The sequence below is a fragment of the Stegostoma tigrinum genome, chromosome 7 (assembly GCF_030684315.1).
Source record: "Stegostoma tigrinum isolate sSteTig4 chromosome 7, sSteTig4.hap1, whole genome shotgun sequence".
Taxonomy (NCBI): domain Eukaryota; kingdom Metazoa; phylum Chordata; class Chondrichthyes; order Orectolobiformes; family Stegostomatidae; genus Stegostoma; species Stegostoma tigrinum.
Window position 1 is genome coordinate 50,536,637 of NC_081360.1, and position 17,478 is coordinate 50,554,114.

Consider the following 17,478-nt stretch of genomic DNA (forward strand, 5'->3'; position numbering starts at 1 on the left):
ATGAGGGGCTGTGGGCCATCAGCAGCTGCAGACTGTGTTCAACCATAATATGTAACCTCATGGCCCAACATATTTCCTGCTCTACCATTACCGTAAAGCCAGGGGCCAATCTTAGTTCACTGTCCAGTGCAGTGGGTGTGCCAAGAGTTGCACCAGGTATATCTAAAACGGTTGGGTATCAGCATGGTGCAATTACAACAGAGGCCAAACAGCAGAAGTAGCATGCAGTAGATCGGGGTGAATGATCCCACAACGAACAGATTAGACCTAAACCCTGCAGTCCTGCCACATCCAGTCATAAATAATGGTAGACAATTAACTCGCTGGAGAAGATCAGTTATCCATCCCCATCTTCATCAATGGGGGAGCCCAGCACATTGTGCAAAAAAGGCTCACGCCTTTGTATCCATCTTCAGTCAGAAGTGCCAAGAAAATGATTCTTGTGATCTCCTGAGGTCCGCAGCATCACAGATGTTAGCCTTCAGACAAAATGATTCACTCCAAAAGATATTAAAATACTCTTTAAGACACTGGATACTGGGAAGGTGATGGGACTTTACGACATTTCCAAAACAGTACTAGAGAGTTGTACTCCACAACCAGCCATGACCCTAGCCAGCCTGTTGCACTACACCTATGACAATGGTATTGCATGACAGTGTGGAAAATTGTTCAGGTACAACCTATCCACAAAAAGGACAAATTCAGTCTGAACAATTACTACTCTATTAGTCAGCAAAGTAACGAAAAGAGTTGTTCGAGATAATGGGAACTGCAGATGCTGGAGAATCTGAGATAACAAAGTGTGAAGGTGGATGAACACAGCAGGCCAAGCAGCATCTCAGGAGCACAAAAGCTGACGTTTCGGGCCTAGACCCTTCATCAGAGAGTTGTTAACAGTGTTATGAAGCTCCATTTATTCAGCAACTATCTTCACGTGAATGTTCAGTTTCGATTCTACAGGGTCTTCTCAGCTCAGACATTCTTGGTTCAAACATGGTCCAAAAATCTGAACTCCAGACGGGGTGAGAATGACTACCCTTGCCATCAAGACAGCAATGGATTAAGTATGACATTGAGGTGCCCTAGCAAAACTGGAGTTAATTGGAATCCAGGAAATTAGGTCAACAATCTCAGTCTCAGTACATTTCTGAAGGCGTTTCTCAGAGTCCAACACCAAATCATCTTCAGTTATTTCATCATGGGCTTTCCTTCCACTTTAAAGGTCAGATGTGGGGATTTTTGGCGATTATTGAATAATGATGAACACCATTTGCAAATCTTCAGTTGCTAAAACAGCCCATGTTCATATGCAAAAAGACCTGGGCAACATCTAGCCTGTGCCAATAAATGGCAAGTTACATTTGCACCACACAGGTGTCAGGCAGTGACCATCTCAACAAAGAGAGAATCTAGACATTTCCCATTGATGATCAATGGCATCACCATTGCTGAAATCTCCACGATCAACACCCTGGTGAATGAGGTCAGTGATTAGGATTATAACTGTAAAACAATGGAGGAGCTCTTCAAACTGAAGAGTGATGGTCACTCCAATGAATACCATCATGGAGAGATGCATCTGCAACTGGTAGATTGGTGAAGATAAATAAAATAGGTTTCTTTTCATTAGTTCTTCACCACCTATTGCATCTTTGTCCTTTAGGACACCGTCAGTTCAGTCAGCAGTGTTATACAGCATTCATAATTGTTTTCTTCTCACAACCTCTGAGGTCTGTGTGTGGCAGTGACTTTTGGAACTGAAGTCAATGCTGTTATTGGCGTTGGTATGCTGTTCATCGTGTGGAAAATATCAGAGTGGCTGTGCATATGTGTAACCACATAGCCTAGTGATGTGGCCAAACTATTACTGGTAATGGATCCCCCCACAGATTAGACCCTCTATGCTTCTAATTGGTGCTCAACATGGAGGGGAACTGAATCACCAGCCCAGGTTTTGGGGTGGTGATAGGTAATTATCAGCAGGAAGTTTCCTTATCCATGTTTGACCTAATGAAATAACAATGTAGGCTAGAGTGGGTTTTGAGGACTCTCAAAAGCGACTCCCACTGTATACCACCTCTGGTCCAGAAATGTTGATGGTGGTGTCTGGGACATTATACGCAAGGTAGCATTTTGTGAGTATGATTATATCAGGCTGTCACTTGACTAGGGTGTGGGACAGTTTATCAATTTTGGTGTGAGCCTTCCGATGTTTGTAGAGAGAAATTTACAGTGTTGACAAGTTTTGGATTTCAGTGCCTAAATTGATTTTGTGTGGTCTGACCAATTTCATTCTTTCCTTCAACTTTGTAGCACTTTGATGCAATCAAGTGGCTTGCTTAGCCATTTCAGAGTCAATCACATTGCTGAGAGTCTGGAGTGTCAGAATCATAGGATATCATAGCATAGAAAGAGTCACTTTGACTCACTATATTCACACAGATCATCAAGAGTTATCTAATCTCATTTCCCAGCACTTGTATCATAGCTTTGTGTGTTGCGAAATTTCAAGTGTTCACCTAAGTACTTTTTAAACATTGTAATCTTTTTTGCCACTACCAGCATTTCACTATTCTGAATACCCACCACTGTCCTTTAAACTTATTGTCCCCTGCCTTAAAACTACATCCCCTGGTAATGGACCTCCTCTTATTAAGGAAAAAAAATTATTCCAATTGACCCTATCTAAGTCTCTCAACTTTCTAGATCTCAATCATGTCCTCCCTCAGCCTTCTTTGTTCCAAGGAAAACAACCCTAACCTACATAGTCTCTCATCATTGCTGAAATGCTCTAGCCACAGCAACATTCTGGTGAATATCGTCTGTACTCTCTCCGGTGCAATCAAAACCTTCCTACTATTTGTTGACTGGACTTCACACAGTACTTCAGCTATGGTCTAACAACCTACACAGCTCTATTATAACCCCCCCCCCCCCCCCCACAACGATCTCCAATTCAATGCCTCAATTATTAAATACCAATATCCCATTTGCGATCTTAACCACCCTATCCAACTGATCTGTTGTCATCAAGGATCTATGGATATGCGTACAAGGTCCTCCTGATCAGTGGTGTCCAGGGCCCTAACAATTAGGCCACACCAGCTAAGGATGACAGATTTCCTTCCCAAAGGACATTAGTGAGCTAGATGAATTTTTATGACATTGGCATTGCTATCAGACTGGCTTTTAATTTTAGATTAATTAACTGAATTCAGGCTTTGCCATTTGCCTAATCCCGGCTTCAAAACCATGTTGTCAAAGCATTAGCCTGTGCCATTTAAGCATATGTGGAAAATACAAATCCCAGATTAACAATTTAAAATAGCCTATATCGGTAATTAAAAGGACTCTCAGATATAGAAAAATGCAGATGTACCTCACAATGGATTTGTTGGGCCAAATAGCTTGTTTCTGTGTTGGAATATTATGTTTTAAATCCCAACTAGACACTTTTGGTTAAGGCTTTACTCTTTAGCCTCACTTCATCTCCACCTCCTAACAGTCGACCAAGAGGACTAGCAAGCCAGAGGACTGCCTCTCAGACTTGCACTTCAACATGACCCAATGGTTGTGGTCTGTCTGGCTTGCTCTCTTCAACAGTCTCCTCTGTGCCACTGTGGCCATTGAGAATGGCCAAGTAATGTCTTCCACTAGGCACAAGGCCTTCGACAATCAGCAGACACTGCAGCAACGAGACTGTGTTGTCATAAATTAATCATATAATTTCAGTATACAAGTTACATTTGTCTTTGATTGTCTCATTTCCTTTAAATTGTTGTGCTGTTTTAATAAAGGGATCACGTTTGTGTTTGTTTCAGTTATTGATTCTCTGGTAGCTGTGAAAAATTAGGAATAATATGTCCTTTAAGTAAGGTAGAGGATTAAACTGATGAAACAAGTTTGATTTTACTAGAAATTGGTTAAGTTTAGTTTCACTAAAATTAAGTGGAACGTGCATCTTGATGTATGCCAATTGTGTCGAATGGAAGGAGGGAAACCAATGACTCAGTAGACAGGGCATATCCTATTAAAGGCTCTGAAACAGTGAAAAGTGAACTCAGAAGATGTCTAGGTAACAAGATTGCTTTAACTCTTATTTAACAAAGCTGCTTAAAATGTTGTTATAAAAAAGTAATAATGTATGAAAATGAAACTGGAGATGCTGTTGTAAATGTGTGAATTATTCTATGATAAAATACGTCAGTGGTCTGATTATGAACAGCTCCAACAGTAACAACAGACAGAAATGAACAAAGGGGATATTGACTGAGTAGATTTGAAGACCAGCTGTCTATAGACACCTGTGAAATTGATCAGAGCAACTGCACAGAATGAATATCTTGGACCGCAATGTGTCCAAGTGGTTCTTTTTGGATTTGGTCAAATGTAGTTAACAGAAGGCTTGACAACACCAACTTACTTAAATATGAACATTTGAGTAAGAATAAAAGATGAAAAAGGAAGGAACATTTATTGAGTAAATGAAAAAAAAAATCCGACAAGTCACACACCTTTCCAGCCATCAGGGATCCCACAATCAATGGCTGGTCTGGAGGCTGAGGTTGTTCTGGAACCATTTGCGATCCCAGGCTAAGGTGAAGTCCAGCGACTTGTAATGAAACTCTCTCTCTCTTATAGTGTAATAAAGAGCAAGATAAAGAAATATCAACCAGAGAAAAACACATTGATAATGCTGGCTTTAGCACGTAAAGGAATGTTCACAGGACTCATTCAAGGTGATGCAGCTGTTGAATATCATCAAATTTATCCCTAAAGCGCATTCTATACAATTCATCCTGATGATATTTGACAAAGGATGTTACAATTGCAGGCGCAGATACAAAGCAGTGACTGCTGTGCAAAAATGTATAATAACAGTATGTAACCTACTTCAGAAGATTAAAATTGCAATGAAAATAATCATCACCAATATGAACAAGGCAACGATAGGGTGTATCATCAAATTAACAATCGCATGGCTTTTGGGGATCAACCCTTATATATCCCACCACTGATGTATGGTCAAGGCTGTGATGGAACCAGCAAGATGTGCCACCTGACGAAGGCAACCAGAATATCATCTACAGTTTTTTTTCAGTTAATCTATTTACATAATTTGCTAAAATTCAGTATATTCCAGATTCAACTTACTTAATTTGTATTTTTTTAAAATTCTCCAGTTCCCCTCACCCAATAACAGTCAACTATCATACACGGACTCAAAATTTCTCCAGCTCTCTTCATTTGTATCCATCTTGAGGAGACTTCTTCAATTTGTTTCCTTCCGTGCCAATTGTTTGAATGATTGTATCATTGAGTGGTAACTACCTCAAAATGCATGTGCCCTGTTTGAGCTACAATATTCACAGATCAAATAATACAGCATTAACATTCATCAGGCTTTACTTTCAACTTACGCTTCCCACCTTCTATTTCTTCCAGGGTTCCCTTATCACAGATTCCTACACCACCTGAGTCTTAGCTCAACCTTCTCTCACATACACTAACTGTCCTAACATATTACACAATTTCACCTACTGAACACTGGGGTACATGCATCATACAAATGCTCATGATGGGCTATCTGTATGTCACCTGATGGCCCTTTTCATTCAGTCCACCATTACTCCTCAGAGTCCATATTCTTTCATTTCTGTAACATTCTGACACTATAACCAATCACACCTTTTATTTTGATTGTAATTCATTTTACATCCCTTTCCCTAATACTACTTTCATTCTTTTAAAGTCAGTTTCTCTATGGATTTTGTGTCAATGTCTTCTCAGTTGAGCCACGTTTTTGTGCTCTTCCAAGCAACATTATCCTTTTGTCAAGTAGGTGTACGTGTCCAAGACCCGTTCTTCAGTGCAGGTTTTTTACTGTCTCGTGTTTGTTACCTCAGAGGTAACATTCACTTTTGTGCAGTTACATTGGTATCCCAAGGCCATGTCACGCATTCACAACTCCCACATGATCTTATCAAAATGATCTATGAAGTTTTACTTATCTCTCCATGTATGGTCCCAATGCCTCGGGTAGTGGTTCGATCACCAATTCAATCCTCTCAAAAGGAAAGACAAGGACACAAACATCACCAAGAGAAAGCTATTAATTTTGTGCTCTCATCTAAACCTCTCTTTCACTACAGTAACATTTTAACCTGAATTGCCACTTCAACCCTTCTTTCTAATTTTTTGTGTCTTCGGTCACCAGTCTCCACCCTTAACTACTTCATCTCATCCAATTTTGCAACTTAACTATTATCACCATGTCTGATTCCAAAGATCTGTAGATTTTTGTAGTCCATGGAACATAATCTTGTAATATCTTAAAACAAAAGTCAAATATTTCTATTTGATTCAGGCACAACATACTTTGCTTATTCTAAGATGACCCACACTTTTCTACTAAAGTTACTTTATAATTCCTTCTTGATATTTGACATTTCTTCATGCAAATTTATCTAAACTCAATATTGTGTTTACTCTCTCAAAGTCACTAACCAGTTTTGTATGCATTAAAACCATTGAGGCTGTTTGCATGCACTTCATCATTTCCCAAAATCCCTTGAAATCTTTAGTTAACTATTCCATTTATATGTTTTAGAACACTAGGGTATGCGAGTCTTAACAGTTTTAGTCATAATATGCTCAAGTCTGCCCAGACTGAATAGTTTTGAGATTCCTGACACTCACTATAATTAATATTTCCATAGTACTTCCCAACACTGACATGTGTTATTGATGAATGGCTTGATGGTTTGAGGGTGCCTCATCCATCACTGTATTGTGATGTTGAAATTCTGCAAATGGGTTCAGTGTCTCCAATTTCTTAAAAATAAACAAACAAGCTCCATCCATTCTACATCAAGCAGAATGGATTAATTAGTATTGATCTATTATGGATTCAAAAAAGGGGTTGGGGCATAAACTCCAGCATGTAATTACATCTGTCTTTCCTCCTCCTTGATGGAAGGAAAAGCCCATCACTTTGTAAAATTTGCCTTTCCTAAAGTTCTCGCACTCAGGTAGTTGCATTTTCAACATTACATTGTACCTATCGTTTAGATATTAACAATGAGTCAAACTTATTATCTGGAATTAAAGATTCACAAAGATGTCAAAAACAGAATTTGAAATTCCAAACATGGTAATTTCTGGAATCAAAATGTACCCAGCCCAAACACAACGCAGAGTCAATTCTGAAAAGGTAAATTTTTTTTACCACGCTTTACAAACCAAATTTTTGAATCAACATTTCAGATTTTTTTGCTTTACACAATAACTGATGGTTTCTTAAAAGGACACTACATTAACCATACAAATCCCACAATGATACATGCATACAACACACTTTCAAATCACCATATATTCCCAAAAATACAAACTAAAACTTCAAAGTATCTCCAGATCTCAAGCTTCAGGGAACAAAACGACAAATTATATAGAATGGCATTTTATAACCGTCAAAGATACATTCAAACCATAACACAAACAGTTCATATATCTACAAGGTTCAGTGCACTGCACAGTGCAAAAACATGGCCTCCATTTCTCTCTTTCTCCAGAAATAACTGTCCCCCTTCCCTTTGGGAGCCCTAACTGTGCTAACATATTAGCTACACAGCTGAGTCCAGAGTCTGCTGCATTCTACCCTTGAATAGAGGTGGTCTTGGACATGTATGCCTACTTGACAAAAGGATTGCTCTTCCCTTCTCTTACACTTTTCCCTGAATCCCATCTCATCACCAAAAATGCCTTGGGTCACACAATGTGTCCAAACGATTCTTTTCAGACTCAGTTAAATGTAGTTGAGAGAAGGCTCGACAACAGCAATTTGCTTAAATATGAACACTTATTGAGTAATAATAAATCATAAGAAAGAAAGGAAGGAACATTTGTTAAGTAAATAGAAAGAGTGAAAAAGAAAGAGAGGGAAAAACAATGAGCCACGCACCCTTCTGCCTGTCAGGGATTCCTCGATCGACAGCAGGTCTGGAGGTTGATGTTGTTCCTGGCACCGTTCACAATCCTGGTGTGAGGGGAAGTCCAGCAAAAAAAAATCTCTTACGTCTCTTACACGGTGTAACAAAACAGCAAGACACAGAAAAACACATTGATTGTAACAGCTTCGGCACATACAGGAACGTTCACAGGACTCATTCAATGTCATGCAGCTTTGGAATATCATCAAACATGTTTACCCTTCAGCCCACCCTATACAGGTAAACAATCTGTAGCACACACACTCAAAATACAAGCTATATTGAAAAGCAATTCAACTCATCATCTTGTATTAAAGTGGAGTCTCTCGAGGATTGTGGGGTCACATCACTAACAATCACCAGATATACCCCAAAAAGGATACTAAATTTATGGGTTGAAAGGGGTCCAGTTGGGAAGGTCTGGCCTGACTGATTTTAGTTTAATATTCTTGGATAGTTGCTGAGACCTCAAGAAACATGACACTGAGGAGAGGGAAAGGAAAAAGCTGCTCATATATGCCTGGTCCCACCCTGACCTGGATTGGTAGTTGCTTCTTGTCATAGTTATGCTGTTGCTGTATAAGTAGTAAACTGTATTCCATCTTTTACTCTGATTAAACTCAATATGATCAACAAGTAAGAAGGTGCTGTCCAAATTATAGTGAAAGAGGATGTAGCAGAGGAACTGGATTGGCGGAAAATTGCTAAATGTCAAACCTTACTGGATAGTGCACTGGAAATCAAGTCACATTATTCCAGAGAGACTTCACAACATTTGAAGTTTTATAAGGTATTCAAAATTCCCCAATTTACTAGACCCGGGTTGACAGAAAGCACAAACCAGGTTACTGAGGAATGAATACTTCCTGTTACTAATATAAATTTGATATACTTAAAGTTGAAAAGTTACTACAACCAGATGAGATGCATCGAAGGATACTGAAGAATGTAAAAGAGCAAACTGCAGAGGCACTGGAATAGCCTTCCACTCCTACTGTGGGGTGGTGCCACAAACTGGAGAATTAGTATTATACTTTAGTTTGATGAAGGATTTAAGGATAAATCCAACAGCCACTTAAAGGTGATAGTGATAATGGGAACTGCAGATGCTGGAGAATCCAAGATAATAGTGTGAAGCTGGATGAATACAGCAGGCCAAGCAGCATCTCAGGAGCTTAAAGGTGGTATTTCTTTTGAAATAACAATCTTGGACAACATTAACAGTCACATGGACAATTATGTCTTAATTCAGGAAAGAAAAATTGATTTGGTAAGGGCTTACTATGTTTAACTACCTTGTTTGAGTTTTTGAAGCAGTAACAAAGGATTGATAAGAATATTGTTATCCAGGTGGTGCATATGGACTTCCAAAGGGCATTTGAAATAGTGACACATAGCTTGCCAGGGAAGCAAAAATTCATGGAATAAAGAGGACAATGGCAGTTTGGTTACAAAATTAGCTGAATGATAGGAAAGAGTTAAATTGAGAGTGGCTGCTTTTCGGTCTGGAGGTCTATTTATGGTGCGGTGCTAGGGGCATTGTTAGGATCACAACTTTGCTTAATAAATATTAATAACCTACACGTAGCTGTACAGAGCATTTGCAGATGACAAAATTTTGAAGTACTGTGAACTGTGAGTGGGATAATGAGAAACATCGACAAAGTAGGGATGGATGGCAGATGACATTTCAGAGAAGTTTAGAGTGATAATTTTAGTAGGAGGAATAAGGTAAGGCAATATAAATTAAAGGATACAAATCTAAATGGGGTTAGAAGCAAAGGGACCTGTGACTACATGTGCACAAATCATTGAAAATGGCTGGGTAGGTTGAGCAGGCAGCTAATAAAACATGCAGAATTCTTGGGCATTATACACAAGGGACAGAATTGAAGAGCAAAGAAGTTTATGACAAACTGGTGTAAACAATGGTTCAGCCTCAACTGAAGTATTTTGTCAATTTCTGGGAACCTTTACAAAGGATGTTATGAAGAACATAACATGGAGAAGAACCAGGCATTTCCGTCAAACTAGTCTCCTCTGCCTTCAATGAGATCTTTGTTGACCTGAATTTTCACCCCTACGTTCCTGCCTTTTTTCCCCATAACCCTTGATTCCGTTTCGGATTTTAAAAGTCTATCGCAACCTTGAAAATATTTAACAGCTCAGCTTCTATGGATCTCTGCCCTAAAGAATGTCACAGATTCACTACCCTCTGACAGGAGATATTCCTCCTCATCCCTCATCTTAAATGGGCGACCTGAGATTCTGAGATTATGCTCTTTGATCCTAGTCTGTCCCACATGGTGAACAAACTCTCAGCATATACACGGTCAAGACCCCTAAGAATCTTATATGCTTCAAAAAAGATCACCACTCAATTTTCTAAATTCTAATGAATACAAGCCCAAACTACTCAGTCTCTAATGATAAGAAAATCCCTACATACTCAGGATCAACCTAGCAAAACTTCTTTGTATCCCTCCAAAACTGTTCACAATATTCCAGCTGTGCTCTGACTGGTGCTCGTATAGTTTTAACAAGAACTCCCTATTTTTGTCCTGCCTTCCCTTTTAAATAAAGAACATCATTCCATTTGCTCTTCCTATTTCTTATTGAAAGTGTATGCTAGCTTTATGTAATTTATGCACAAGGGCTCCCAAATCCCTCTGTGCTGTCGCTGTTTGCAGTTTTTCTCCATTTAAAACAATACTGGGCTTCATTGTTCTTCTGGCAAAGAGCATTACATCACATTTTCTTACATATATTTCATCCGACAAGTTGTGCCTGTCATTTAACCTGTATATATCTCTTTGCAAACTGAGTCATCCTCACCACTTGCCTTCCAATCTATTTTTGCGTCATCCATGTTGGTGATAAAGCCTTCACTTTTCTCAACCAAGTAAGACATAAAGTATGTATACTGTAAGTAATTATGGCTACAGCAATGTTCCCAGTTACAAGTTGCAATCTTAAAAATACACCATCTTTCTCAACTCTCTCTTCAATTAGTTAGCTCATTCTCCAGTCATACTAATATTTTCTACCTCCAAAACTATGGGCTCTTATTAAGTAGCCTAGCATGCGGTACCGCACTAAGTCCCCTCCGAAAATCCAAATATATTTCATCAACACTTTATGTATCATGCTCGTCACCTCCTGAAACAATTTGACTGAATTTGTTAGACGTGATTTCCACTTTGTGAAACCATGGTGACCCTGCTTGATCCTATTATGTATTTCTAAATGCTCTGCCATTAGATACTTTACAATAAACCTTAACATTTTCCCAATTATAGACATTAAATAGTTTGTTACTTGCCTTGTCTCCTTCCCCCTTTAAACATGGTACAAATGTAATTTAAATTAATACTGGCACCAAAATTAGAATGGGTGCATACCTCCTCCCTCCTGACCAACCTCAGGGAATCTCTCTCCCACTGCAACTCTCTTGTAATCCATCTTCGGTCCGCCTCCTCCTCTCTCCTGATTTATTCCAGAACCCTCACCCCATCCCCCTCTCTGATGAAGGGTCTAGGCCCGAAACATCAGCTTTTGTGCTCCTGAGATGCTGCTTGGCCTGCTGTGTTCATCCAGCCTCACATTATTATCTTGGATTCTCCAGCATCTGCAGTTCCCACTATCACTGATAGGAAAATATTTCCAGGCAGGTATTTGTTGATGACATAAAGGTGAGTAGGGAGTAGGTTGTGAAGAGCACATAAGAGGTCTGCATAGCAATACAGTTGGTTAGGTACTTGGGAAAATGCTAGAAACTATTTGATGAATTGGATTGGATAAATAGACATCTGGTTGATAATGACCTAATTTGGTAGAGTCAGCATAGATTTGTCAATGGGAAATTGTGTTTAACAAACTTGGAGTTTTTTGAAGATGTTAAGAACAATATAGATAAAAGGACAGTTACCGGCCATACTATAGATACATTTTCAGAAGATTTTTGATAATGTTTCCTACAGGAGGCTGAGTAGAAAAATTAAAACACATTGCATAGATGTAATGTATTGGCATGAATTAAGGATTGATGTGATGGATCAAACCAAACCCGTCAAAATATATTAAGAAGACAGCCGAGACTTTAAACTTTCCTTATTTTAAAGCCAAGTGCCAGGCATTGCATTTGAGATGCAATTCAATTGGTCAAACTACTTGGCTTCGAGCAAAACACAATATTTTACACTAGAAGATGTAAAATACACACAAAATAAATATAAAAGAAATGTATTAGCCTTACTGTAACTCTATCAAATTACTTTAAATAATGGGAGTTTTGAGAAGATTTGTAGCTCAGATTGAGTTTCTGGATGTGAGTTTGCTTGCTGAGCAATATTCAGCGTATTCAAAAAGAACGGGTACCCAATGAACACAGTCCGCCGATTTCTCAGCAACAAACCCAAACAGACAAAACGGGCCCAGAAACCATAACCACTCTCCCCTACAAAGACATTTCCGAAATGACTGCCAGACTACTCGGACCTCTTGGCATTATGGTAGCCCACACACCCACCAACACACTAAAGCAGCAGCTAATGAACTTAAAAGACCCTATACAGACAACAAGCAAAACGAACGTCATCTACAAAACACCTTGCAAGAACTGTGACAAACACTACATTGGACAAACAGGCAGAAAGCTAGCCACCAGGATACACGAACATCAACTAGCCACCAAAAGACATGATCCGCTATCACTAGTATCCTTACATAGAGATGAGAAGGACACCACTTTGATTGGGACAACACATCCATCCTAAGACAAGCCAAACAGAGACACGCATGAGAATTCCCAGAAGGATGGCATTCCAACTGGAACTCCATTAACAAACACATTGATTTGGAGCCCATCTACCATACTCCGAGAAAAAGAACAGGAAATGACATCACCAATGCAGGAAATGACATCACCAACCCAAGGAAACCTAAACCTATAAATAGAAAGCAGGACTAACACCAGTGCTTCACTGGACGCTCACTGTTGATGTTACCTAGAATAGTGACAAAATGTCTGGGAACGAACATTCCAGGTCAGTGAACCAGCTTACATCCAGAACAAAATAAAGACCCACTCTTTTGTGGACCGAAAAGAGGAGAGCACGGCTGTGTTGGAGGTGGAAGGAAGACGTCGGGCTGGCTGTGCACCCTTGCAACTGGTGGATCTTACTGCTGGCTTCGGCTTAATGCTGGTTCAGGGGAGCAGCCAACCTGCAACGATGGCTGCGGCGAGTGCTTGTGCCCCAGGTCAGGGGGTCTGGAACATCATCCGCGTTTCCGTGAAGAAGGTGGATGAAGGTGCACCTGTGGACCGCACCTTCTTCGTGAAGAGGGTCCTGTTGGACTGTTGTGGGTTCGCTGCTGCGGACATTTACTGCCTGCAGGATTTCCCTGGAGGAGGTTTATACGATGTAACCTTCAGGAGTGCCAATCTTTGCGAGCGCTTCCTGGAGGTTTTCAAGGAGAAAGGAGGTGAGGGCCCCCTCTCTGTACTGACTGCTGTCCCGCTGTTCGTGATGCCAGCACAGAGGAGCCGTATGGTGACTGTACACATGTACAGCCCGCATGTGCCAGCAGTTGATGTCCTGACCTTCCTTGGAAGGTACGTGAAGGTGGAAGGGGACCTAACATCATGGACCCCTTTGGGATCTGGACCAGTAAGAGGCAGGTCAAGGTGACGTTGAGAACGGGCGCGGATGGGAACATCGTACACCCACCGTCCAGCTTCGCGATCGGCGGGAGCAAGGGCTACCTGACCTGCGCAGGGCAACCTAAAGTCTGCCATGCCTGTGGTAGGTCAGGTCATGTGGTGGCCAACTGCAAAGCCACCATCTGCAGGGAGGAGAGACACCTTGCAAAGGATTGCCCACAAGAGAAAAGCTGCAACCTTTGCGGGTAAGCAGGCCACCTCTATAGGGCATGCCCGTGGCGGGGGACCACCTACACCCAGGTCGCCAGCAGGGGCAATGTGGGTCAAGTGCCCCCCCCCCCCCCCCGGAGGAGCGGAAGGCACCAGGCCCCTGCAAGGACCCCCCTAATGTGCAAGAGGGCCAGGTCATGCAGGAGGATCTAGCCCCACAGGACGGACCCAAGGCCAGCAAATCGCCTCTGCAGGCTCCACTCTCCCCGCCCCCCTGGAGTCGATGGAGGAGGCGACAGGTGACCCAGGGGAGTGGACGACGGTCTGGAAGGCGAGGAGGAAGGTGCGCCGGCGGGCCCCAGCACCGCAACCATCAGGCGGGAAGAGGCATCGACAGGGGGCCTATAAGAGCTCCTCTGGCGAGGGGGATTCGGAGGAGGCCCGCCCAAAGCAGAAGCTAAAGATCTCAAGGGAGAAGGAAAGCAGCACCCCGGAGTCCAGGTGACGGGAGGGGTCCTGAGGCTCCCTCCGACACCCAGCCACGCGCTGCTGGGGCCCTGGAGGGCCCCCCGGAACCTTCAGGTGGGAAGCAGGAAACAGTGTGTCCCCAGCCTGACCCAGAGCCGGACTCTCCTGCCTCCGTACCCCCGACTGGGGGATGCCACCCGGAAGGCAGCACGGATGGCTTCCTGAGCCCGAGTCCAGCAGTTTGCTCTGGCAATGGGCATAAAGGGACAGATGGAGGGGCTGGACCTCGGACTCGGGGAGGGTACTGCGGTCACTGCCCACAATGGGGGTACGAGTTGCAAGTGTTAATGTGCGCAGCGTCAAGTCCACCGCAAGTTGTGTGTCCACCTGGCCTGCCTGACCACCATCAAGGCGGACCTCCTGTTTCTGCAGGAGTGCGAGATACCGCACCTCAACAGGTACGGGAAATGGTCGGGCGCCTGGACCTGTGGGCCTTCGATCTGGTCGGGGGGTAACGACTGTCGCTCCTCGGGCCTGGCTATTCTGCTGCGGGGGCGCAACTTCACCATCTCTCAAGTTCAAGAGGTGGTGGGGGGGCGCCTCCTAGTGGCTGATGTCACCTGCAGGAACACTCCCCTGAGGCTGATCAACGTGTACGCCCCAGCGGTACGGAGTGAGCGGTTGGCCGTCCTGCAGCAGCTTCCACCCCTCCTGGCTTCGTCCAGGCAAGTTATCCTAGGCGGAGACTTCAACTGCATCATTGATGCAGACGGAAGATCCGGCGTGGGGACAGCGGGTGGGGGTGGGGGAAGTCAACTGGACGTCACGTCCAGAATTCTGATGGGCATGGTGAAGGATGCCAAGCTGCTCGACGTCTTCAACACCGTTAGCGCAGTCTCAAATCAACGGGTGGGAATCGGACAGTTTTCCCGTCAGATCTGCAGTCAGGCAGGGCTGCCCGCTCTCTTCTGCCTTGGTCGTGTGCTGTATGGAGCCCTTCGCCACATCCATCAGGAAGGATGTGAGCCTGAAGGGCGTGACTATCCCAGGCAGTGGAGGCCTTCAGTTCAAGACCTCCCTGTACATGGATGATGTCGCCGTCTTCTGCACCGATCGTCGGTCAGTGAGTGGGCTGTTGGACATCTGCGGCCAGTTTGAACTGGCCTCGAGTGCCAAAGTCAATAGGGGTAAGAGCGAGGCCATGTTCTTCGGGAACTGGGGCGACTGCTCCTTCATCCTCTTCACCGTCAGGACAGACTACCTGAAGGTGCTGGGTGTTTGGTTCGGTGGAGCTGGGGCATTCACTAAGACTTGGGAGGAGCGTATCACTAAACTGAAGCAGAAGCGGAGCAGGTGGACGCTCCGGTCCCTCTCCAGCGTGTGTAAGCCTGGTTGTCAAGTGCGAGGGGCTTTCGGTACTGTTGTATGTGGCGCAGGCCTGGCCTATTCCCTGGACCTGCGCCGCTGCGGTCACCCGGGCCATCTTCCACTTCATTTGAGGGTCGAGGATGGACCAGGTCCGCAGGGACACGATGTACAAAGACGTGGAAAACGGGGGAAAAGGACGTACCGAACGCCACCCTCTCCCTGATGGCTACCTTTGTGTGTGGCTGCATCAAGCTGTGTGTAGATCCTCAGTACGCAAACACCAAGTGTCACTACTTACTGAGGTTCTACCTGTCCCTGGTGTTGCGAAGGATGGGCCTGGCCTCATTGCTGCGGAACGCTCCGAGTAGTTGGACTGTCCCATACCACCTGTCCTTCGTGGAGAAATTTTTGAAAGGAAACACCTTTGACCACAAGGCCTTCAGGCAGTGGTCAGCACGTAGTATCCTCGAGACCATTCGGGAAAAGGAGAGGGTGGATCCCGTTGTATGGATCCCCACGCAGACTGCCAAAGTCGTTTGGCAGAATGCCTCATCGCCAGAACTTACAAACAAGCACAAGGACATTGCTTGGCTGATGGAGAGAGGGGCTCTGCCAGTGAGATCCTTTATGCATGCCCAGAATCTCTGCACCACCGCATGCTGCCCTTGAGGCGGATGCCGGCGGGCGGGGGGGGGGGGGGGGTGGCGGGGGGAGGTGGAGGAGAGGGGAGGGGGTGAGACTGTCGATCACCTCCTTCTGGAGTGTGCCTATGCGCAGGAGGTCTGGAGGGAGACGCAGTGGTATTTGCCGAGGTTCGTCCCGAGCAGCTCCGTGACACGGGACCCCGTGCTCTTCGGGCTGTTTCCCGGGACGCACACCGAGACCTACATCAACTGCGCCTGGAGGACCATCAATGCAGTGAAAGACGCTCTTTGGTCTGCCCGCAACTTGCTGGTCTGCCAGCTGAAAGAACTGACCCCAACCGAGTGTTGCAGACTGGCGCACTCCAAGGTGCAGGACTATATGCTGAGGGACGTGCTAAAGCTTGGGGCAGCCGCCGCCAAGGCACGGTGGGGAAAGACCACTGTATGAAACCCCTCATCCAGAATAGAAAAAAGGGCCCTATCTGGTAACTGGGCCCAGCTGGCGCCTTCCCCAACTGGTCAGGGGGCCAACAGGAACTATGCGGGGAAACAACTGCCTGGGTATTTTCTTTGCTTTGTTTTTGCCTTTAGTTGGTGTACATAGCCCCTGGGTAACCGGGAGCAGCTTGCATGACTGGGTAGGTGTATAAATGTTTTATTTTTTCTACATTCTATGAATAAAGTATATTTTTTCAAATTAAAAAAAGTGACAAAGTCTGAAAACTAACCTTCCAGCTCAGCGAGCAAACTCACATCCAGAAACTTAAAATAATATTAATTACTACTAATGAACTGTTCCAATCTAGTGACATCCCATAAACAAACCTTTGGCAAAGGCAAATTCAGTAAAATACATTTTCTCACATCCAGCAGGAAGACAACCCAGATTACAACTGTAAAAAGAAATTATCCATCCAATTTCAAGACCCCAGCAACTGCGATGGAGGGCTAAAACAAACAAATGGTTTTGTGGGAGCTGGATCCCACCCACTCAGGCTACTTCTATTGTTCCAACTAAAATAAAAACCAAGGCTTGACAAGCTGTTTAAGTTTTGGCTCTGAAGTAGACTGCTCATCACCTCTGTCTCAACCTATCCTCATTAAAAAAAAGTACAAAATATACCTCTCAAAGCTG

The 17,478-nt window shown here is 43.6% G+C and overlaps 1 protein-coding gene across 5 annotated transcripts in view; it reads right to left on the reverse strand.

Annotated features, from left to right (window-relative positions):
• Window positions 1-2,959: 2,959 nt before the first annotated feature.
• Window positions 2,960-17,478, reverse strand: part of mettl5 (methyltransferase 5, N6-adenosine) — a 55,622-nt gene continuing 41,103 nt past the window's right edge. For 4 of the 5 annotated variants that reach the window (XM_059647260.1, XM_059647259.1, XM_059647258.1 and 1 more), the window contains exons 9-10: window positions 7,964-8,038; window positions 4,254-4,637 (exon numbers count right to left, since the gene is read on the reverse strand). In XM_059647260.1, coding sequence (XP_059503243.1) covers window positions 4,320-4,637; window positions 7,964-8,038 — 393 coding nt within the window. In that variant the 3' untranslated portion in view covers window positions 4,254-4,319. Of the gene's footprint in view, window positions 3,689-4,253; window positions 4,638-7,963; window positions 8,039-17,478 lie in introns of those variants that run through there. The other variant, XM_059647261.1, reaches the window with a different exon arrangement.